At 38.1% G+C, this 24,650-nt stretch overlaps 1 protein-coding gene across 1 annotated transcript; it reads left to right on the top strand.

Annotated features, from left to right (window-relative positions):
• Window positions 1-2,406: 2,406 nt before the first annotated feature.
• THUMPD3 (THUMP domain 3 tRNA guanosine methyltransferase) lies at window positions 2,407-23,923 on the top strand. Its single transcript, XM_028101552.2, has 10 exons — window positions 2,407-2,499; window positions 3,796-4,084; window positions 5,360-5,437; window positions 13,366-13,842; window positions 14,975-15,105; window positions 17,362-17,431; window positions 19,786-19,901; window positions 22,645-22,755; window positions 23,351-23,474; window positions 23,658-23,923. The coding sequence occupies exons 2-10, from the start codon at window positions 3,830-3,832 to the stop codon at window positions 23,805-23,807; spliced, it is 1,512 nt and encodes a 503-aa protein (XP_027957353.1). The 5' UTR covers window positions 2,407-2,499; window positions 3,796-3,829; the 3' UTR covers window positions 23,808-23,923.
• The last annotated feature ends 727 nt before the right edge of the window (window positions 23,924-24,650 follow it).

Raw genomic sequence — 24,650 nt, 5'->3', positions numbered from 1 at the left:
TTTCACGGTGTTAATCTTAGGGGCATTGTCTACTTCAATTATGAGACTGGTAGCATGTTAATCTCATTTAAATCTTGCAACATCAAGAACTAATGATGTAATTGTATGGTGATTAACATAACAATAAAAAATTAAAAAAATAAATCTTGCAACAACTCTTATGAGTATCATTTTGCATTAGATGAAACTGCAGATGAGTTTCCCATGAGACCAAAGTTTCCTTTGAGATAAAATTCACCGTTTTAAATATTTTAAACTGTACAGTTCAGTTTCTTTTTTTTTTTTTAGAGTGAGTCTTTTTTTTAAGATTTTTTATTTATTTATTTGACAGAGAGAGAGATAGTGAGAGCAGGAACACAAGCAGGGGGAGTGAGAGAGGGAGAAGCAGGCTTCCCGCCGAACAGGGAGCCCGATGCGGGACTCAATCCCAGGACCCTGGGATCATGACCTGAGCCGAAGGCAGACGCTTAACGACTGAGCCACCCAGGCGCCCTACGATTCAGTTTCTTAGTATATTCACAATGTTGTACAACCATCATTACTATATAATTCCAGAACATTCTCATTCCCCCCCCCCAAAAAAACCCCATACCCTTTGGCTATTACCCCCAATGTCCTCTTTCTAGCCCTACACAACTACTAATCTTTCTGTCTCTTTATATTTGCTTCTGCTGGAATTTCATACTAAAGGAATCATATATGTGGTCTTTTGGCACTGTTTTTTTCACACTTAGCATAATATTTTCAAGGTTTATCCATTTTGGAAGGCAGCTAAACTCACTACTATACCACCAATGCAGATAAGGTTTATCCATCTTGTACCATGAACCAGGACAGTACTTCATTCCTTTTTGTGACTGAATTAATATTCCGCTATATGGATATATAAATCACCTTTTTTAATCTGTTTGTCAGCTGATGAATATTTGAGTTGTTTCCACTTTGGGGCTATTACAAATAATGCTTTAGGCACATTATGTCCAAGTTTTTGTTTGAACATCTGTTTTTCAGTTCTCTTGGGTATATACCTAGGAGTAGAATTGCTGGGTCACGTGGTAATTCTGTTTAACTTTTTGAGGAAAGGCCAAACTGTTTTCCAAAGTGGCTGTATCATTTTGCCTTCCCACCAGCAACATATAAGTGTTCCATTTCTCTATATACCTTGTGGAACTTGTAACTATCCATTTAAAAAAAAATTTAACCATCAAACTAGGTATTTCATTTTGGTTTTATTTTTTTTAAGATTTTATTTATTTGTTTTTTTTAATATTTTATTTATTTATTTGAGAGAGCGAGAATGAGAGAGAGAGAGAGCACATGAGAGGGTGGAGGGTCGAGGGAGAAGCAGACTCCCCGCTGAGCAGGGAGCCCGATGCGGGACTCGATCCGGGACTCCAGGATCATGACCTAAGCCGAAGGCAGTCGCCCAACCAACTGAGCCACCCAGGCGCCCTTTATTTATTTATTTGAGAGAGAGCAAGAGAGAGCACAAGTGGGAGGAGCAGGTTCCCTGCTGAGCAGGGAGCCCACCCTGGGACATTTTGGTTTTAATTTGCATTTTCCTAATGATCAGTTGAGCATCTTTTCATGTGACTATTGGCCATAAGTGTATTTTATTTGGAGAAATAGTCAAACCATAGCCCATTTTAAAATTGGGTTATTTTTGCTGTTAAGTCGCACAAGTTTCCTTCTAAAATAAGTTAAAAACATATTTAGGGACACCTGGGTGGCTCAGTGCTTAAGCAGCACTCTTGATTTTGGCTCACGTCATGATCTCAGGGTGTGAGATCCAGCCCCTCCAAAGACAGAGGGTGCAGTCAGCTTGAGATTCTCTCTTCCTCTGCGTCTGCCCCTCCCCCATCTCTAATAAATAAATATTTTAAAAAATATATATATTTAATGAAAAAATAGTAATCAAGAGTGCAATTGGACAAAAGTAGTGAAGGCAATATATAACTCAGGGACTAGTTTCAACAACACTGGGTCAGACGTGATGAGGAAGCATTCAGGAGTCACACCATCCAGATTCAAAACCCAGTTCCGCTTCAAAAATGCTGCGCCTGACATTTTGAGCAAGATATGTAACCTCTTTGAGACTCACTTTTTCCGATAGTCCGTGTCACTTCAAAGAGCTGTTGGAACAAATGAAATGACGCGTGTGAAGCGCTTACTCAGTGCTTGGCATGGCGAAGCACGCTATAAAAGTTAGCTACTACGACAGGCCACAAGCTCCGTGGCTCTCCAGATTCAGCCTGTAGAGGCTCCTGGCCCCAACCGCAACAGCCTGCTTCCCCACATGCGGCGCCACCGCCCACAGAGCTTTATGCGCATGCTCCTCTCTCCACGACCTTTCGTGGGCGCCCTTCCCCAGTTCTGCGCATCTGGGATTGCGCAGCCTGACTTCCGTTTCCGGTGGAGTCGAGGTGGCTTCCGGCGGCGTGACCTGAGTGCGTTGGTCTGGCGGGGTGCCGGAGCAAGAAGGGTCTGCGCTGGCGTCCGGTAACTGGGCGGTGGGTGGGAGTGGCTGGGTGTGGCGCGTCTGACCCTCGGGAGGGAGGGACGACCTTTGTTTTGCGACCCGAGCCATCACCGAACTGGACTTCAGCCGGATCCTGTTGCGGAACGTTTTTTGTTGCTTCTTCTAGGCCTTCACCTGCACCCCGGGATTCCTGTCACTGGGGCCCTGCGGGTGTGAGTCGGGGGACGTGGGTTTCATTCTAGCCTGCGCCACTGATCGGCTCTCTCTCACCCTGGGCGGGATATGTCCTTTCGTGGGCTTCAGCTGCTTTATTTAGAAGATGGAAGTCGTATTCACAGGGATTATGAGCTCCTTTGGGGCTGGAACTGACTTTTTAGTGTTATACACTGTCGCCTGCCCGGGCATAGAGCAAGAACAGGTACTCTTGTAGGTACTCTGTGCCTACTTGTGTTGTTTTGGGTCACAAAACCTTTGGGAAATCTAGTGAGCGCTATTGATCCCCACTACCCACCTCTCTAAATCCCGCCCCGTCCCTCCGCTTACAGACAGGACGTTTCACAGATAAAACGTTGCCAGTCCATGGATCCCAGACCCTGGCCTGTAGTAGACGTTCAAACATTGGCAGTCATTATATCGTAGATGTTCAGTTAATCTTTTTTAAACGCACGACTCACTGTCCACGTCACAGGAAGAAGATAGATATCCTCTTAGAAGGTTTTAATCGTGGGCCTGGCAGTATGTTCTTCTCACTTAAGTCTCCCAACAACTCAAGAAGAGAGGTATTAATTAATCCCCGTTTTTGCAGATGAGGAAATTTAGGAATAGGAGAATAAACTTGTTTTAGGCCATTCACCCTGTGAATGGTGAGGGCAAGAATTCAGATCCATGTCTGCAATTCCAAATTCCAATTCTTAACTACTGGCTGAAAAAGGACTAGATGTAGAAATGTATTTGAATGTGTTCTAGCAGCCTCTGTTGGGGAATTGTTAACAGTACGAGGTGGCTATTATCAACACAGATGGTCCCAAACCAAACATTTCATGCTGTGGAAATACTATTTCTCTGTCTACTTTTCTTCCTTAGCATCTATATTGCTTTTTAAATAATAGCACAGTTTACATCCTGTTCTCTGTGCCATGTTCTTCAATCCTTTCATCTTTGGTGAATATTGATTCAGGTGTGTTGACTTCATGTGGCGGTATCAGTTGTGTTGCCTTGTTCCACTAGCTCTCCAAAGCAGGTGTTTTTAATTATAGTTGAAATATGAGGTGATATGTTTAGGCATTATCTTTTTCTTTTTTGTACTGCTTTTAAAGGGACTGTGTTAGGAATCTTGGAAGCACTGCCAACATGTCTGATGTTCAAGAAGCCACTAACCAACTCTTGGATGTGAACCTTCATGAGAACTGGAGGTCTATACAAGTGACAGAAAGTGATCCCAGAAGTGAGTCTGAGCACCTCCAAGTCACTGTTGGAGCCACTGTGCCTACTGGTTTTGAGCAAACAGCTGCAGATGAAGTGAGAGAGAAATTGGGGTCATCATGCAAAATCAGCAAAGACCGGGGCAAGATATATTTTGACATTTCAGTGGAAAGCCTGGCTCAGGTTTGAATGAAACAATATTTAAAATAGTTTTCTAAAAAGGTCATTTTATGATTATTTTCTGGCTTACAGACCCCTCTTGAATCCTTTTTGCTTTTCTTTGCTCTGCCCCATGTCTGGTGATTTTAAAGTATTACTCATTTTCCATTGGGTACTGATTTGGTTTGTCTAGTAGGTTTCTTATATTTTTAGAAGTGATCCTAATATGTTTCACTAGAAAGAATCCTGTGTGACTTTTCAAGAAATTCTGAATATCTGCCAAATGTCTTTGAATTTCTTTACTTCAACATCTAGCTGAAGTTTAGACTTTGGTGGTGAAGTAAATATTAGGAGAGATTTTTCTTTTAATCTGTGTCAAAGAAATTCTTGCTCAAAAGTAATTAGGAATCACTGAAAGGGAGAAGTGGTCAGCAAACTGCCACCCCACTTGAATAAAAGCTAACCAATATTCATTACCATATAAGCATTGTGAGAGCAGGAATTGTCTGGGGTTTTTTGTGTTCTTAGTGTCTGGCATATAGTAGACACCCAATAAATATTTGGGGGATGAATTGGCAAGCAAATGTTTTCCACCCAGTATCTTAGTTAATAACCTCAGCAGCTTTGTGAAGATAGGTGCTTTTATTATCCTCATTAATCATTAAGTTTAGGAATAAGTAATTTCTGCAGAGTTGCTCAGCTAGTAATAACAGCTGGACCTCAAACCCTGTGCTCTTAACCACTGCACTCTACAGTGTACCCTAGGGAGCCAAGAGGGAAATATGATAAAGCCCCACTTGACTTTCTTTATCTTCCTTTCTCCCCTAAACCTGTGTTTCTTCGGTAGCACTTCAAGCTATCCTTCCATCTTCCTTGTTACATTTTTGTAGGGAAATAGAAGCTAATGGGTAACCAAAAACATGGGAGACTGGGGATATGGGGAAAATTTAAAGTACAAATTACAGGTATTAGCTTCTTTAAAATGTTTATACCTAATTTTTATATTTAAATGTTGATAGTTCAGGGGCACCTGGGTGGCTCAGATGGTTAAGCGTCTACCTTCGGCTCAGGTCATGATCCTGGGGTCCTGGGATCCAGCCCTGCATCAGGTTCCCTGCTTGGCGGGAAGCCTGCTTCTCCCTCTCCCTCTCCCACTCTCTCTGCTTGTGTTCCCTCTCTTGCTGTGTCTCTGTCAAATAAATTTAAAAAATCTTAAAAAAAAAAAATAAATGTTGATAGTTCATGTGATTCAAAAGCTTTCTTAGAACTTTGTTTCTAACATTTTTTTCCCTTCTCCAGGTTCATTGTCTGAGATCAGTTGATAACTTATTTGTGGTTGTTAAGCAGTTTAAAGATTACCAGTTCAAAGAAACAAAGGTAAGTTTTCCCAAACATGGTAGCTGACTTTCAGCCATCTTCCCCAAAGAGATTATTCCCACATTTTGCATTCTATTGTTTAGCATTACTGCTCCTTTTGTAATATAGAATACTGGGAGGCTTTTACAATAAAAATCAGAAATTTGTTGACAGCCCATTCCAGAAGTTGTTTTTATTTATTTATTTATTTATTTTTAAAGATTTATTTATTTGAGAGGAGAGAGACTGTGTGGGGGAGTAGGGGCAAAGGGAGAGGGAGAATCTCAAGCCAACTCCCCACTGAGCACGGAGCCCAGTGGGGGGCCTGATCCCACAATCCTGAGATCATGACCTGAGCTGAAATCAAGAGTTGGACACTTAACTGACTGAGCCACCCAGGCACCCCAGCCGAGAGTTGTTTTTAAAAAAATGAATTTTGTGGGTAGTGGGCAAAACAGGTGGGAGAGGGTCAACAGGTACAAACTTAAAATTATAAAATAAATCCTGGGGATGTAATTTATAGCATGATGACTATAACGACTGATACTGTACTGCATATTTGCAAGTTGCTAATAGAGTATATCTTAAAAGTTTTCATCCCACAAAAAATTTTTAGAACTATGTAGGGTGACATGTTAACTAGACATTGTGATCATTTCACAATATATACAAATATTGAATCATGTTATGCAATGAAACTAAAATAATGTATGTCAGTACATCTCTTGTAAAAGATGAAAAAATAACAAAAAAATAAGTTAAGTCAATAAATATAGAAAAATCTTGAAGTGTATAAGAAACAAAATAAATTGACTTTCTTACAAAAAAGTATATATTTTTTAATTTATTTTTATTTTTTTAGATTTTATTTATTTATTGGACAGAGACAAAGTGAGAGAAGGAACACAAGCAGGGGGAGTGGGAGAGGGAGAAGCAGGCTTCCCGCTGAGCAGGGAGCCTGATGCGGGGCTCGATCCCAGGACTCTGGGATCGTGACCTGAGCCGAAGGCAGACACTTAACAACTGAGCCACCCAGGCGCCCCAAAAAAGTATATACTTTAGATTAGCTTTGCTTATATATAGAATTGCTTCCAGACTGTGAATCAAAGTGACTGAATCATCTACAAATAACACTTTCTCTCACAGTTCTCCTTTTGCCCTTTCTTCTCTAACTTCATTTTTTGAAATAAAGCCAAAATAATATCTAAATACTCCTTCATTTGTTAAGACAACAGCTTTATTTCCAGTTTGTACTTAGCATCTGATTCCTAAATATTGATATGCTGCCTAAGTTGAAGTTTGAAAAATGGATTGCAGTAAGGCCTTAGTATTTTTCCACATTGTTTTTTGGTCAGGTTTGCAGAGTCAGATGCTTGAAAACTTTTTTCTGTCAGTTGTATTGCCTATATTAGAAACAGTGCGTCTTTAAAGTCTGTGATATACTGCCTAATTCTCTAGTTTTTATTTATTGGCAACAGGTTGATTTCCAAAGCATTATTCAGAAACTGATCAAAGTGATATGAACCCATAATCTAGAGAAAATAAAACCAGACCTAAAAGAATTCAGGCTGAAAATAGATTAAAATTTTATTAACTAAAAATGTAACTTTCAGCACTAGTATTATAACCCTGCAGACTTCTGATAATTATTGTCAACTGAATCGTATCAATAAAACTAGAACATAACAGGCAGGCTACTGAAAATTTTTGCTGCTTAGTATTTGGAAATTTTGACAGCCAGTTCTGTACATGAGTAAATGCTAACAGGCATTTTTAAAAACTATAAAAAAATAAATTTAAAAAACCCTGTAAAATTCCATCTTAAATTCTGGCCTTTATTAATATTTTCTTAAATTCCTATGTGTTTGGCATCTTAGAGTTTGAATTATTTTGGATGGTTTTTGAACTCTACTTGGAGGTGAATTTGATACTATGTAGTGGTTCTACATGAGCCAGCTTTTCAGAATTGCTTTGTAAGTAACTGCAAAAGAGTTTGCTGGTGGAAGTCCCAAAAGAAGAGCAGCAAGTATTAAGGTAGATTTTCAGATCTGTGCAAGGACGTGTATGTGACCATGAAAATTTGTTAAGCCTTTCCCTTTATGGACTTAAATTGCAACATAGCCCCATACCCTCATTCTTAAATATTTGCTTCTTGCTTTCTGTTAACCATCAGTTTCATTGTTTGTGGCATTATACCTTCCCATTTCTTATAAAAAGCATATTAATTAGTATTCTAATAAGTCCTTTTTAAGTATTCAGATATCATGAATTGATTAACCTGTTTAAAAAAAAAGGGATATTATTTGTGCTTTACATGGTTTTTATTTTTTTAAACTAGGTAATACATGTACTTGGGGCGCCTGGGTGGCTCAGTCGTTAAGCGTCTGCCTTCGGCTCAGGTCATGATCTCAGGGTCCTGGGATTGAGCCCCGCATCGGGCTCCTTGCTCTGCAGGGAAGCCTGCTTCTCCCTCTCCCACTCCCCCTGCTTGTGTTCCCTCTCTCACTCTGTCTCTCTCTGTTAAATAAATAAATAATAATAATAAAATTTTTTTAAAAATACATGTACTTAGAACAAAATTATAAAGACCCAAAGGATATGCAGTGAAAAGTGTTTGTTCCTCCATCTCCAAACCATGCAGTTCCCTCCCTTGAGGCAGCAGCTTTACCAATTTTAGAGATATTTTATAAATATTTGCATTTTATGTACTTATACAAATGAAAGCATGCCACACATACTGTTTTGTGCTGTGCCTTTTCTCCTATATCTTGAAGATCATGCCAATATCATGTTGGATTTCACTATATCATAATTCAATCGTTCCCATTTAGGACATTAGGGTTTTCATACTCTTGTTACTACAGTGGTTCAGCAAATATCCTGTATATATCCATCTACATATTCAATCTGTGGGTCATTTTTCTGTTTAATAAAAAGTTTATCTTTTTTTTTTAAGATTTTATATTTGTCAGAGAGAGAGGCAGAGCACAAGCAGGACAGCGGCAGGCAGAGGGAGAAGCAGGCTCTCCGCTGAGCAGGAAGCCTGATGTGGGACTCGATCCCAGGACACTGGGATCGTGACCTGAGCCGAAGGCAGCCGCTTAACCGACTGAGCCACCCAGGCATCCCTAAAATGGTTTATCTTACCAGTACTTATTGCTAGGTCAGAAATGTTTGGTCTTGGTTCTGTCACATTTATGTTACACACATTCAGCTTTTTCTCATTTAAAGTTTCTTTATGTGTTTTCTTTGCATTTTTCCACATTGTTTTATACTAGTTTGGAAAGTTTTGTTTTTGTTTTGTGTTGTTTTGTTTGGTGCTGAAACCCCAGCTGTAAGGTTTCTTCTAGCTGTTATTATAACTACAACTTTTAAACTACTATTTTATGTAGTATTTTTTGAATCCCTGCTAAGAGCAGTGATGAAGTTAGCATATTTTCCACATCTCCCCTCCTCCTTTTTCACCCTCCAATTTTACTATTTTCTTAGTGTTGACCCCCGTGCTTTTATTTATTTATTATTATTACTTTTTTTAAGTAGGCTCCACACCCAACATGGAGCCCAACGTGGGGCTTGAACTCATGACCCTGAGATCAAGACCTGAGCTGAGATCAAGAGTTGGAAGCTTAACCAAATGAGCCACTGAGGCACCCCAACCCCAGCTTTTAAATACATTTACTTACCAGCTTTAACGTCTGTCCTTTTATCTCTTCACAGAGGAAGATGTCAGCATCTCTTTCCTTCCTCCTCTAACTACATTCCAATTTGTGATACTTACAAATGACAGATTCTGCTTGTAGTCATAATCCCTGTTTTCTTTTTATCTCTTGAATGGCGTGAGTTCAGTAATGATTGTTTTTCACCTTTACGTTTGATGAAGAGTTTAAGTATAAAATTTGGAGTCACGCTTTTCTTCCTGAAAAATATTGTAGGCAGTATTCTTTTTCTTCTAGCATTAAATGTTGCCATGGAAAATTCTGAAGCCATCTTGTTTTTGTCTCCTTTATTTGTTGCTTTCTTGATATTTTTGCTTCATGCCCAGATTTTATTTTTAATCTCTGAAGTCTTACAAGTTCACCAGGATGTGTCTTATTGTCAGTAATTCCTTGTCAAGACATGTCAGTCTATAGAGAAGTTCACATCCACATACATTTCTTGAAATTTTTCTTTAATTATTATTATTTTTTTTATTAAGTAAACTTTACACCCAGTGTGGGGCTCAAACTCACAACCTTGGAGTCACATGCTCTACCAACTAAGCCAGGTTCCCCTAAATTTTTTCTTTCATTATCTCAAATCCTTTCTTCACACATAAACCAGTTATACATATGTAGGATCTCTTGACTTTCTTTCATGTTTTAAGATTTTCTTTAATCTTGTTTTTACTTTTGCCCACTTGCGTTGTATTTGCTTTACCTTTCTCCACATCCCTTACTGTGTTTTCAGCAGTGTCTTTTGTATGTGGTGCTTTCAATACGGTCTTCATTTTGCAATGGTTTTATTTTTTCATTCCACTTGGTTCTTTGAACTCTACAAGCTCCTGTTTCATCTTTTTATGGTGGCTCACGTCATCTTTCTGCTTTTATATCTCTGCTTGGAGCTCTTATTTAACCAAGGTATTTCCTCATTCCATTTTTTTTCTATCATGTCAATATGCTTGATCACAGTTTTCACTGCGGCACTGTCTTTCTGGTCACTGTTTTCTGTCTGCTCTTTGTTTTTCTGTTCCTTTCCTCCTTTCTTCTTTTCTTATGTTCATATAAATCTCGTGCTGATAACTTTTGATGATTGCTCATCTGTGAATGAGCAAGTTCCTCCTGGACCTGCTGCTGATAGGAGGCTCCTGTGGGAGGAACCAGGAACTGTTCCAGGCCATCACGAAATTCCCCTGCTTGCTGTTAAGTTCCTTCTGACAAAGGGTTGTAGGTGAATGAGGTCTCTGTTCCTTCTTTTTTTTTTTTAACAGCTTTATTGAGGTATAATTTCCATACTATTGCATAAGTTCTTTTAACCATTACTCCTCTCTAACCTGAAGAGATCAGCAGCTTCAGGGTTATTTACACTGTAAAACAACTCTTCCCAAGCTCTACCTTATGAACATAGCAATAGAGCATGTCTCTAAGATTCCTTGTTTAGCCTCCATTTCTCTCCCTTGCTTGTTCTTGGTATAAATGACGTCCAGGGAAGCTCCTTCTGTCAGTATATATACTTCTCTGCTATTCCAAAGAACAGTTTATTTGCTACAACTTTGCAGACTGCTCTAACCTTTGTCTGAATCTGTAGGCATTCTTCCTGTGGTGTGTTCCTGCACCTCTGTTTGACCTTCACTACACTTGGGAACTCTTATGTTAGAATGGTTATGTTATGGTTCAAGGTTACAGGTATCATGTAGATTCTATTAAGATAAAGTTGTTATTTCCATTGGTGGTGGTGTTTAGAATGGTGTCTGGAGAAAGAAAAGGGCTGTGCCAGTGTTCTCCATCACATTAAACCTCCAAGTCCTGTAGATGCCCTTTATAAAAGGGAAATAATTTGTAAATAGAATTGAATTTGCCGAACCTGAAATTTACCATTATTCATCAGGTTTCAATTAATATCAAAACCCTCCGTCCTCCCCATTTCAAGTCTCAGTGCCATCAGTGAACACTGATCTCTTTCGAATTTGATCGTCAGTAGCATATACTGTCTATACCAGCACTCTGCAATGGAACCTTCTCACTGGAATGTTTTGGGTCTACACTGTCCAACACAGTAACCACTAGCCATTAGCGTGTGAAATGTGGCTCATGTGATTGAGAAACTGAGGCTTGTTGTGCTGTTTTTTTATATATATATATATTTTTTTAAATAAGCTCTATGCTCTGTGCAGCCTGAACTTATGACCCTGAGATCAAGAGTCATATGTCCTACCAACTGAACTAGCCAGGTGCTCCTGAGCTTTTCATTTTAAATCATTTTACTTTCTTTCTTGTATTATTTTATTTTTAAAGATTTATTTATTCGAAAGAGAGAGGGTGAGAGAGAGTACACAAACAGGAGAGGGACAGAGGGAGAAGCAGCTTCCCGCTGAGCCGGGAACCCCACGCAGGGCTGAAACCCAGGCCCCCAGGATCACAACCTGGGCTGAAGGTGGACTGCTTAACAACTGAGCCACCCAGGTGCCCCTCATTTTACTTTCCCTCTAGCTACCTGTGGCTAATGGCTGCTGAATTGGACAGCACAGCCCTGCACCACCCATTTTAACATTAATCACATTATCCAGTAGCTGTTTATTGAGTGCTATTTGTATGCCATGCACTGTTCTAGACATGTGGCTTACAGCAGTGGTCAAGACAGGTAAGGTCCTTTCCACCCTACTTCTGGGAGAAGCCTTCATGGTGAACAAAACATAAACCTGGTAACTTCAGATAATGCTGAGCTCTGTAAAATAAAATGGGAAGAGAATGACTTGAAAGGACTGCTTTATGAAGAGCCGGTCTCTCAGAGGATATGCCTTTTAAATTACTATTAATAATGAGAAGGGAGCCAGCAGTGCAGAGACCACATGAAGCAAGTATCTTCGAAGTAGAGGTAAAAAGGGAGCGGGGGAGAGAACAGTCCTGAAGTGATGTAAGAGAAATAGGCAGAGGTCAGATTATGTTGGGCTCTTCGAGGAATTTAAATATATGTGCAGTGGGAAGCCCCTGAGGGGCTTTAAGCAAGGGAGGGGCATGATCAGATTTACTTTTTTTTTTTTAAGATTTTATTTATTTGAGAGAGAGAGCATGAGAGGAGGGTGGGTCAGAGGGAGAAGCAGACTCCTGGCTGAGCAGGGAGCCTGCTGTGGGACTTGACCCTGGGACTCTGGGATCATGACCTTCGCTGAAGGCAGGTGCTCAACTGACTGAGTCATCCAGGTACCCAATCAGATTTACTTTTTTTTTTTTATTATACGGCCATTTAAAATCTTTAATCAAATTTCATCAATTACCAGCCATATTACATGCCATGATTTAGCTTTCTATAAACAAATTTGCTTTCTGTGTACAAATCAGTGTCAATGAAATAAAAAATAAAACCGTATCCTAGGCAAAGAACTTTATTAACCTTGTTTCAAACTTTATTCCCAGGCTTCTTCGGCTTAATTAGCTTCAAAGAGTGGATTGTGTATAAGCAAAAACTGCACAGAGCTGCAGTGTCCAAGGGGCTTGGGCTTAAAAATATTAGAGATCTAGATTTTATCAGATCCATGAACAAAATTTTAAAAAGCAGTCGTAATATAAAATAGCAGCTCCCAGTAACTTCTTCAGATTTTATCTTCTTCAGAAGTTGACTCAATTCAGTTTGCTTCATTCTTGGAAGCTTCATTTTAAAAAGATTCTGGGTGCTATTTAGAAACTGGAGAGATAGATTTTTCACCGCTTCTGGTTTCCTTTTCCTTTTAAAAAATACTAATTTTTAAGGGCACCTGGCTGGCTCAGTCAGTGGAGTGTGCAACTCTTGATCTTGGGGTCGTGAGTTTGAACCCCACGTTGGATATAGAGATTACTTTAAAAATAAATAAATAAATAATACTTTTTTAAAAATTACTTTTAAAAGTAATTAGCACAAAATTCAGAAGGAAGTCAGTCAGTGAGAGGTAAATTGCCCTCTCTCCCGTTTTTCATCCACCCACTTCCCTTCCCTAGAGGCAACCATTTTTAATAGTTTCTGATTGCTTACATTTTAATCTTAAACCCAACTTCTGGTCTACTGGTCTAGTAGTATTTTTAAGTTGCTTAATTTGTATTTATCTTAATTTTCAGTGAAACTTTAATTTCTTTAATCATAGACATTATCTTATTTCCTCTTCTGTTCTGCACTCCTACCTCCCCCAGTGTAATGATTAATGTAGTCTATAGGCAAAGTGTAGGGATTTGTTCAACGAAAGTGGTGAGAGATGCATGGATTTCATTCTCTGTCCTTTACAGGAAGAAGTTCTAAAGGATTTTGAAGAACTGGCTGGGAAGCTTCCATGGTCAGACCCTTTAAAAGTATGGAAAATTAACACCAGTTTCAAGAAAAAAAAAACAAAGCGCAAAAAGATGAATCAGAGTTCAGGTAAAGAGAAGATTGATAATGGACAAGGAGACAAGACAGATGAGAAAGATGATAAAAAAGGATTCACTAATAATACCTTGGATTGCCATATCTTAGACTATTATGAAAATCCAGCCATCAAAGAAGAGATATCAACATTAGTAGGTGATGATTTGGCATCTTGCAAAGACGAGAAGGATGAAAGTTTAAAAGAAGAAACTCATCCTAAAGTGCTAAAGTTTAGAGTCACATGCAACCGGGCAGGAGAGAAACATTGCTTTTCCTCAAATGAGGCTGCAAGAGATTTTGGGGGTGCTGTTCAAGATTACTTTAAGTGGAAGGCTGACATGACCAACTTTGATGTGGAGGTACGTACAGGCTCTGATTATGATGATTCAAGAAGGCTGTCACAGATAGGTAGCATTTTTAGACTAACCAATTTTATGGTGGCTATATTGCGGCTGCAGAGCTAATAGGGTGTGGTTAACAGGAGCATGCGCTACAAGACAAATCTAGATTCAGATTTTGACTCTACAACTGCATAACTTTGGACAAGATACTGTCTCTGAGCCTCTAGTTTTCAAGTGGAGCCAGCGGTAGCATATACTTTTAAGTGTGTCCTGAAAGTTAAATGAGATAATACATTTTGGTATTTGGTTTGATACCTGCTGTATACTGAGTGCTCAGTAGATGGGAGCTATTAAGACTTGAGTTTTTTGGGGCACCTGGGTGGCTCAGTCAGTTAAGTGGCTGCCTTTGGCTCAGGTCATGATCCTGGAGTCCGGGGCTGGAATCCCGTATCAGGCTTCCTGCTGGTGGGGGGGCGGATTCGGTCTGCTTTGTCCTCTGCCCCTCCCCCCTCTCGTGCTCTCTCTCTCTCCCTCATTCTCAAATTTCTCAAAAAGTTAAAATTTTTAAAAATGTGTATAACCCATAAACCTACAAAATATCTTGATACTGTAAAAATTCAGGGGGTATCTGCTTATAGTAACTTACAGTGAATGAAAAGAGTAAAACAGGTTTTAAAATTTAAGAGTACATACTAGATGATTTCATTTATATGAAGTTCAAAAAAAGAAAACTAATTTGTGGTGGTGGTAGTCAGATTAATGATTACTTTCGGTGGGTACCGACTGTCAGAGGACAAGGGGAGCCTTCTGGCATGTGCTAGAAATACCGTATATCTTTATCTTGGTAGCAGTTACACAGTGTATATAGGTAAAAATTCCCTGCGCTGTATATTTGGGATTTGTCGACTTTATGCAAAGTATAGCTCAATAATAAAGTAAAAAAATTTAATTAATAAAAAATTTTAGTGCAATGTGAGCAATCCTAAAGCTTTTATTTATTTATTTATTTATTTTTAAGATTTTCTTTTTAAGCAATCTCTACACTCAATGTGGGGCTTAAACTCACAACCCTGAGATTGAGAGTCACATGCTTTAGTGACTGAGCCAGCCAAGTGCCCCTATTTTATTCTCTTTTGTTTTTCCTTTATAGGTTCTTTTGAACATCCATGATAATGAAATTGTTGTGGGCATTGCACTGACAGAAGAGAGTCTCCACCGAAGAAATATCACACATTTTGGACCTACAACACTTAGATCTACTCTTGCCTATGGGATGCTTAGGTAAGAGAATGGGTTTACTATCCAGATTAAAGTGACACCTTGGGGGGTGTCTGGGTAGCTCAGTTGGTTAAGTGTCTGACTCTTGATTCAGCTCAGGTCATGATCTCAGGGTCCTGGAATCAAGCTGCTCCCCCCGCCATGTTGAGCTTTGTGCTCAGCGGAAAATCTGCTTGAGGATTCTCTCTCTCCCTCCTTCCCCCCCCCCCCCCGCGTTCTTTCTCTCTCTGCCCCTCCTGCTCTCTCTCTTTTTGTTCTCTAAAATAAATAAATCATGGGGCACCTGGATGGCTCAGTTGGTTAAGTGTCTGACTTCAGCTCAGGTCATGATCTCAGGTTAGGGGATCAAGCCCTTCGTCAGGCTCCCCACTCAGTAGGGAGTCTGCTTCTCCCTCTCCTGTCCCCCTGCTTGTTCTCTCTTTCCCTCTCTCTCTGTCTCTCAAATATATAAAATCTTTTAAAAAATCTTTTTTTTAAAAAGTGACACCTTGATTTGAGTTTTCCCTTTAAAACACCTGAATATTGTATGAAGTACTGTGTTGGAATTTAGTGGCTAAACAACAGGATAAAAAGCAAATGATCTGTTTCTTTCTCTTGTATCCAATGTTGATTCCTTGTAATCCTGAAAATATCACTTAACTACCATCTCCATTTTCTTGATTTTAAAATGAGAACAGTAGTTTTCATCTGCCTCTGAACATTTCTGCTTACAAAGGATATACTGTATGTTGGGAAATACAGCAAATTTTGCTGTGTTTAATTTCTGTGCCCTGAAGCAGATGAAAGCAGAGATTTTTATATTTTTATTTATTTATTTTAAGTAATCTCTAAGCCCATTGTGGGGCTCAAACTCACAACCTGGAAATCAAGAGTCACATGCTATACCGGCTGAGCCAGGCGCCCTGAAAGCAGAGATTTTTTTAAATGTGTATGCTATGGGGTGGGGGTGTGGGGTGGGGTCAAAAAAAGTGTATAATGTGTAAATGAACGCAGGGAGCTTTTACTAATATTTTTAAAATTTATACTCACAGCATCTCAGGAATCATCCAGGATTTTCCACTTTTTCAAGTGCAAGACCTAGCTTGCTTTCTCGTTTGTCCTTTGCCCTTTTATTGGGTGCTTCTTTCCACCTCTAGGACAGGTTGTCTTCTCGAGGTTTCTGTTCTCCAGACTGCAAAATGGGTTTGATGTGAGACTTAAAGGATTGTTAGTGAGGAGTAGATGTAGAAATACATGCTTAATACCTGTTACATAGTGTCTGGTATATCCTGGCACTGACTAATTGTTAATTAATTATTATATTTCCTTCTCTTCCAGTCTTTGTTTCCTCTTTCACTCTGCTCATCCATGGAGTCACAGTTCAGCACAGTTGGAAACTATCAGTATAATGACAGTAATAGAATACTGGGCCCATTTGATAAAGGAACAGTTGCCAGTCTTTCTTCCTTCATTTAACAAACATTTATAATGTATTGCCAGGCATTATGGTAGGATCCAGGAACATGGAGACTTCTTTTGGGTGCAACTATTAGAAACCTAAGTAAGCTAGTTCAAGATAAAAAAAAAACGATGATTGCATAGGAAGGGGTATTTATAGGAAAGATACTGAGAAATCTTGGGGAATCCACAGAAAAACTGAAGGGTTGTTAAAAAGATTAAATGAGATAATGCAAAGAGCTTAAATCCATGGCTTGGTAAATACGGAGTGCTCAAAGTAAAGCAGTTATTTCTGGCAAGGTTCTTACCTTTAAAATTAAATTCATAAGGAAAGGAATACTAAATGTCTAATTGCCAATAAACTTATTATCGATACTTATCAATACATGTTTTACTTGAAACACAGTTGAGATTTTTTTTTCTTATGGAACAATACAGGTTTATATACAAAATAAAACTGTGTTTTCTAAAGATATGGATGGATAGATAGATACACACGTATATATTAAAAGATCTGGAAGCTCCCGGGTTTCAGCCCCCCCCCCTCAAAAAATAAAAGATCTGGAAGCTAAATTCCATCTGTCAGTGAAATGTGATTTTGGATGAGTCAGAGGGTACTTTAGCTATACGTAATTTTTTTTAAAGCTCTAGGATATAGACTCAATCTCTTAATTACAAATTGATTTTTAAAATGAAAATTAATTGGTGTTCCTTTATGCTAGCATAATAGGTCCTTGATCTTACGGCTTCAGGAATAGTCAATGTGAAAGCCCCAGCTATTGATTGAAGTCTTTTTCATATAGGCTGTTTTCTTTTCTATAGGCTCTGTGCTCCTCAACCTACTGATATAATAGTTGATCCGATGTGTGGAACAGGAGCAATACCAATAGAGGTAATGACGTTTCTTTATCTTTTGGATAAGCAAGTGATACATCTAGAATATTCTAGACCTAAAGGGCAAATTACACATAATGAAATCATCAGGGTCGGGTGAGTGGACCCCCAAGAGTTTTAAAAGAATTGCACTAGTTTAAAAAAAAAAAATTAAAAAAATTGCACTAGTAAAGCAGGGATTTTTGTGTGAAGGATATAACCACTTACTACAACTAGCTAAGGACTGGTAGATTATAAGTGATGGTTACTCAGTGGATTACAGAGGAGGCTGAGAGTTACAAACTGGTGAGTCCCTTTTTTATAAAAGACAATTGGTAGACTCGAAGGCATAAGCATACACTGGAGGAGGGTGTTCCATCTCTATAAAGTGAGATTATGCTTCTTAATCCACTTAGGCTCTTGGAGGGAGTAAATACAGTTGTAAAATGGAGAAACCTATGATAATGTTATTTAGATTTTTCAGGAAGTCTAATATGGTTACACACAAACACTCTTAAATAGTTTTCAAAATTACTGTGATACTAAGAGGACTCAAAAACTACTTAAAGCAAAATAGGAAATGGAAAGGCATTTTCTAAGTGGAGAACATTTAACAGTAGAGTCTCCTTGAATCAGTATTATCTGAACTTTTACAAATAATTTGGAAGAGGGTGCTCCTCTTTAAAATTGCTTAAATTTATTTTAAAAAATTGCTTAAATTTATGAGACATAGTAATTTCTTACATAGAGTATCTAAAGCCAGTGGGAATAAACTGCAAGGAGATATACAGATTCTATGAGTGGGCAGAAACTGGACAGGTGAACAAGTCCAAAGCAACCCACAAAGGGAAAAATAATATTCAAATTGCAATTAGAAAATGGCATGTGTCATTTGGGAGCTAAAATCCCAGAAGGAAATCTTGGTAGTCTAGATGACTACTGTTTTCTGGTAGTGTGAGCTAGAGAAATTTACTATGATTAAAGAGCTGCCCACAGAGAAAACTCAGTTGTTGTCAAGAATTCCAGGAACAAAGCAGAGTCTTCCTCTCTAGCATTAAACCTTGATGTACCTATGTCTGAAATAGGGAAAGTCACTTTGTACCAAGAAATATACAACAGAGCTACAGAGTCCAGAAGAGCCCACCCTCCAAAAAGATACAGAAAAAGGTTGAAGCATTTCCATGTAAGTGTAGACATGAGAATGTTAATACAGAAAAATCTATACTGATACATGATCAGAATGAACGAAGTTATGAAATGATTGACAGTATGTATATAGAATTCTTAACCCAAGTATAAAATAGTGATCTAGAGTTCTCCTTTTAAAATTTGGAAGTACTACAAAATCCATCTTTTTCAGAGGCCAAAAGTCTAAACAGATTGAGACAAAAAATGAGTGTTGGGGAATCAGAATCACTTGAGAGGCTTTCATCCAATTCTGTAGGTCTCTTCTACATCACCCTCAAGTGTGTAGGAAAAAGAAAAGGCGATGAAGCCTTGTGTTCATGGATATGGGTTATATTACTGTTTACAAAGGAAGAAGAGGTATTTGTTCCTCATCCCTATACAGAGGGCAGAACTTCCTCTGCTTTCATATCAGAAACCTGTGAATCTACATGGAACATTGTTCAGCCTAGGGTAGGGTGTCACCCCCATTCCACAAATGATATGTAACATTGGTATTTATGTTCTGTTGACATGTTTCTGACTTAACACTACAGAATCTTTTCAGGGATGTGGTGGTATCATTCAAAGGCCTATGCAGTGGGTATTATATTTTATTTGAAATTTTCAAATACCCCAATATATCAGATTATATAAAATCCTGTAATCACAAAAGGGTATAGGTTGGTCACTTCACTTTGGTTAAGTTTTTCAAACCATGGTTTTATTTCAGGTCTGTAATGCTTACTGTGTGCCACACACTGCTGCCTGAGGGATTGCATAGAATATGAGACTTGTCCTTAGGGAGATTTCTTGAAAGGTAGACAGGTATAGAAATAATTAGAAACAAGTGCAGTGACAGAGTATGTAACAAAGTGCTTTGGGTTAGGGAGGCAAATGAGAGACAGCTAAGAGAGTTGGGTTAATGTGAGAGAGTGTGACATTTGAGCTAGGTCTTGAAAGATGCATAGGAGTTCAGCAAGTGAGAAAGAACAGGAGGGCTTTTCAAGCAAGGGGGATAGCAAAGTTCACGACATGCAGTGTTCTGCCACTTTAGAAAACCATTGGATTATTGGATTGGATTGTCTAGTTTATTGACAGTCAATTGAAATGATTTTCCCTTTAATCATTTCTGGGTTTTGGGGAGTTTTTTGTTTTTGTTTTTTGCAGTTTGATACTTTGGTTTTAATATATACTATTGTCTTTTAGGGGGCTACTGAATGGTCTAACTGTTATCATATTGCTGGTGATAATAATCCGTTGGCTGTGAATAGAGCAGCAAATAACATCTCATCTTTATTGACCAAGAGCCAAATTAAAGAAGGGTAAAAATTTGAAAGATTTTGTAGCATTTCTTAGACTTAGATAATCACTTTTCATATTGACTTTATGAATTAATACCCCCAGTGCATGGTGACATCATTGTAACTAAAATGAACATACTGTGAGACGCCATTAAATTTTAAAACCGTTTATTGAAAATAACTTACAAAAATATTTTACTGTAATTTCCCCACCCAGTGCAACTGTTTATTTCTGTATTCCTTTTAGTGGAAAAATAATGTGATTCATTTTAATTTTACAAATTTTCAAACACTTTGAATATTTTTATATAGTCTTTTTTAAATGACTGCATATTTGTGTAGAAATTCTACAGTTTATTTAGCCTTTAGATCTATTATTTGGCACTTTAAAGCAGTGTCAGAGTTGGAAGAAAGCTGAAAGCCATTTTCACATTACCTATAGGAGATCCTGACCAGTGGCCTTCGTCTGTCACCATCTGTAATGACTGTCTCTGAAGGCTGTCAGTTCCGTCTTTGCACAGCTTGGAGTTCTAGTCATGTCTTTTAGTGTACTGAATTCCTCTCTGTACCTTCTATGTATTTGTTTGTTTTAGACCCACTGGATCCATAAAGAAAAATCTTAGCTCTGTGTCACATGATGCTTAACATCAGACATTTGAAGAGCTGCCCAGAGTCCCCCTCCTCCTATCCCGTTCCTCCAAAATCCCCTCTCCTGCAAGCAAAATATTCTGAGGTCCTTCAGCTGTATCCTGTCTGTGCACTGGAAGTCCATTGGTGTCTGGGAAATTTTGTGTTTTTTTATCTATCTGTTGTTACAATATCTTAAGCCCTGGCCCACTACTCCAGGTTACACTCCGTGATGCCCTTTGTGCCAGCCTTTCACCGTTCTTTCCGTTTGTCTTTGGAAGAATTGGTTGAAATGTCACTTGGTCTTCCATTTCTCACCAGAAGCCTCATAAAATTGTTTCTGTGTTCTCCTCTGCTGATGCCCTTTATTTTCTCAAAGTGGCAGGAGTAGGTAGTGGTCAGCATATTTGTTGAAGTACAGATGCTCCATATCCTGAATACATAGCCCAGGGAAGTGGTTCTATCCCATAATTGGCCTTACGAAACCTAGAGACAGCTGCCTCCATAACCCTTAATGTGAGGTTTGTTTTTGTAAATAGAAATCAGTGGTTTTAAAAAAATACTTATCTATTTGATGCAGATATTCCTATTTGTTAGTTATACATGGAATGCCTCATACTGTTTTAGGTCTGTATGTTGGTTATTCTCTTCTTTGCTTATTTTTTTGCCCTTTATTGATGAGAATCACCAGTGCTGTTTAGTTCATGTACTGTTTGTTCTGTGTTTTTATGCTCCTTGCTTGTTTCTTTATTCCTATTTCCTGTTGAGGTTTTTTAAATTTATTATTTAAACTTTAAGTTACAATCTTTTTTTTTTAATGATAAATTTTCTGTATTTTGGTTTCTTTTTAAATCGTTGGTTGTGTACTTGTCTCACTGATGTAGTTGTTTAGGGCAGTGCTTTTCAAAATTTAATGTGCATGAGTCACCTGGGGATCCTGTTAACTAGATTCAGTAGGTTTCAGATGGGACCTAGGAGTTTTGTGTTTCCTAGCAAGTTTATGGGTCACACTAATGGTGCTGGGGCTGTGGCCCAACTTTGAATAGCAAGGGTTTAGATCATTTTTTGTACCTAAGTAGTTGAAAGGTTTTAACTTATTTTATTGATGATGAATTTTTATGGTACGTTTTGTTGCATATTTATTGAAATTTTCTCGGGGCTTAGTACATCACCAGTTTTTTTGAAACCTGATAAAACATTTTCAAACAAATTATTTCTATTTTCTATGTATTTTATCTTGCTTTTCAGACACTCTCTACCTTTTTTGTCTATTCTACCTGTACTATTTCTATCCATCCATCTTGATTTTACTATTTTTTGTTCACTTCTTGTTTTGTTGCAGTTATTGGTACCTGTGATTGTGATTAATATGGCTATTTTCGATAATCTATGCTTTTTTCCCCCGTTATGGAGTGACTGCCTTTATTGCACATTTTCTCTTAAATTCTTCATTAACTGTCAATAGAATAACCATTCATTTCTGCTCACAATCTTTGATTTGCCTTTCTTAGCCTGTGCCTTATTGCCTGTTGTATTTTGTTATATCAGCAGCTTTGCCTTAATGAGGAGGATTTGCATCATTTATATTCTTTTGTTAATCTGTTTTTTCAACCTTCTTTTCCTGTCTTATTTTTTCATTGTGTGATACATGCTTAATTTTAAAACAAGTATCTGTTTTACTAATTTAACGTATCTGTTTCTTTAGGTTTCCTGTTATTGAAAGATCTACCAAACTTTAGATGTGTCACCTCATAATCTTTCTTTCCTGTGTTCATTGGTGTTTTACATTCTCAGTTATATAATTTACTGCTTCATTACTGTTGTCCGTCATCTTTTGTAGTTCTTTGTGTTGCAATCTTGTTTACCCGTTAATCGATTTTCTTAAATTGTAGATGAAACCAGACATCTTTTGAAACCAACCTTAACCATTTTTTAAATTGTCATTACAGATTTTGTCATTAGAAAAGTTTTATCATGTTAACTTCGGATTTCTTCTACATTTTGGTTTAAAATTTTGCTTATTGTTAATGTCAATGATACTGTTATTTTAGTAGCATTTTGTATTTTATAGCAGTCTCTTCAGAAATGTTTTTAGATTTCATACTTCAGAATAAGCACATTTCCTTTGTCCCCATAGCAAAGTGTCCTGGGGCTTGCCCATAGATGCTGTTCAGTGGGATATCTGCAATCTGCCATTGAGAACTGGCTCTGTGGACATTATTGTAACAGACATGCCATTTGGAAAAAGGTGGGACTTGGCTTTTAAAAAATGAGTTTTACCTTCACTTGTTAAACTTACCTTCTGAGAGCTCATTCTATCAGAAATCTTCAATTCCTTTTAGTAGACTTAGAGCACTTTTTCACTTAAGAATTGTATGATGGATTCACCCATTTTGTTTCTTGTGAGAACTCATTTATTAACTGCATTTTGGTCCTGGCCATCACAGGTTAATCCATTTCTGGGCCCATTGCTGAATTACAGGGTACTTCACAAAGGCTGAGGAAAACTTGGTTCTAATTCTCAGAATAAATGTTTTCTCATCATTGGTTTGGTTTATGTAATCTGTTTATTACAGTCATTAAGAGGACAACTTATATAACTATTATAGTTGTCAAAAAACTGTTCTGTAGCCAGTTCATCTGTTTCATATTTCTAAGCCATTTACTAATAAGTCAGATTACTCATTTTATTGGCATATAATGGCAAAGCCCTGGCTTCTAAAGGGCAACTATTTTTTTAGGTTTTAACATTTTCTTATTGTAATTAGTTTTTAATTTCTCATTTCATATAGTTTTAGATGTTTATCTACTAAGTGTTTGATTCACTGAACCTTCTTTTATAGGATGGGCTCCAAAAAGAGAAACTGGAACCTTTATCCAGCTTGCCTACGGGAGATGAGCCGTGTCTGTAGACCAGGGACAGGCCGAGCTGCACTACTTACTCAGGACAAGAAATGCTTTACCAAGGTGCTGTAAATTAGCCCAAAAATTCACCCTGTGGCAATGTTAGGATCTTCTATTTAAACTTAGGAATATTAGTTTGAGTAGGATTTGTTTTCTCTTCCCCCATGGTTTCTTACTACCAACTACACTGCTGGTTGGTCTACGGATTTTCTGCTAATTACTTCTGTCCTTTTTGTGTATACACAGGCATTATCTGGAATGGGACATGTGTGGCGGAAGGTACATACTGTCTGGGTGAACATAGGGGGCCTTCATGCAGCAGTTTATCTTCTGAAACGTACACCTCAAGCTTTTGTTGATCCTTCAGAACAAGATAGGGAAAGAACTCCTTGGTGATGCCAAGAATGAAGATGGTTAATGGTATTTGTGCCTCCCAACACTGGGAATGTCAGCATGAAGAACTTGGTTTGAGAGAAAAATAGTGTTAATAAAATTGCAGTTTGCAGTTTAAACTGGTCTAAAGCTCTTCACCTTTGTTAGCAAAAGGTGTGAATGGAATTAAAAGTTCTTAAGCATAGCTTTGGAGCTCTTTTTGAAGAGCTGGGCAATTACTACTTAAAATGCTTTCAAGATCCTAAGCCTACTAAAATGCTCTGGGATTTGGTTTTGAGTATCTATTTTCAGGCTTCATAGCAGTTCCTGTTTTCCATTGTAGCAGGTAGAAAGCTACCCTGACCTGATGGAAAGGAGGAATCAACATAAAACATTTTGGGCCATACTACATTGCCTGTGCAGCTTTGCTCTTTATAGTTTCTCAAGTTAGCTTTACCTCACAGTTCATAAAATGAAGCATTCCATTTTGTGAATAGTGTTTGCCCCCTGACAAGAAATCTCACCAGACCAACTGGAAAGTTTACCATCTGCCTTAAAAATTAAAATATGCATGTTATTAAAATATATAAAACTAAAACAGAGGATTAGGATTGATGAAAGGAATTGCAGATTCTCTCAAGTCTTTAAGGAAAAAAAAAACTTCACAAGCATTCTGTTTTCTCTTGGATCTGTATTCATATTTAGCTGTTTTTCCAGTTGTATAAAGTCCTTTCTGACTGTAGAAAATGAAATTAAATCCTTGTAAAAATGGTGCCTGCCTGGGACAACACTAGTTGAGGTACATGTGGAATTCTTTACAATATTCAGAGTTTATCTGGGAGTTTTGGGCTCTATTCAGCTTCGATT

The sequence above is a fragment of the Eumetopias jubatus genome, unplaced genomic scaffold (genome assembly GCF_037043125.1).
Source record: "Eumetopias jubatus isolate StellerSeaLion01/CBP00866 unplaced genomic scaffold, mEumJub1_p1.0 scaffold_1, whole genome shotgun sequence".
In the NCBI taxonomy this organism is placed as follows: domain Eukaryota; kingdom Metazoa; phylum Chordata; class Mammalia; order Carnivora; family Otariidae; genus Eumetopias; species Eumetopias jubatus.
The sequence above is the reverse complement of the archived record's forward strand: the minus strand, read 5'-3'. Positions and strand labels throughout refer to the sequence as shown.

Excerpts from the sequence above, each read along its gene's own strand:
- THUMPD3 (XM_028101552.2), top strand. The coding sequence starts at position 3,830 with ATGTCTGATGTTCAAGAAGCCACTAACCAACTCTTGGATGTGAACCTT. Across the intron at positions 17,432-19,785 it reads CAGGAGCAATACCAATAGAG|GGGGCTACTGAATGGTCTAA; the intron begins GTAATGACGTTT and ends ATTGTCTTTTAG. Across the intron at positions 22,756-23,350 it reads GACATGCCATTTGGAAAAAG|GATGGGCTCCAAAAAGAGAA; the intron begins GTGGGACTTGGC and ends CTTCTTTTATAG.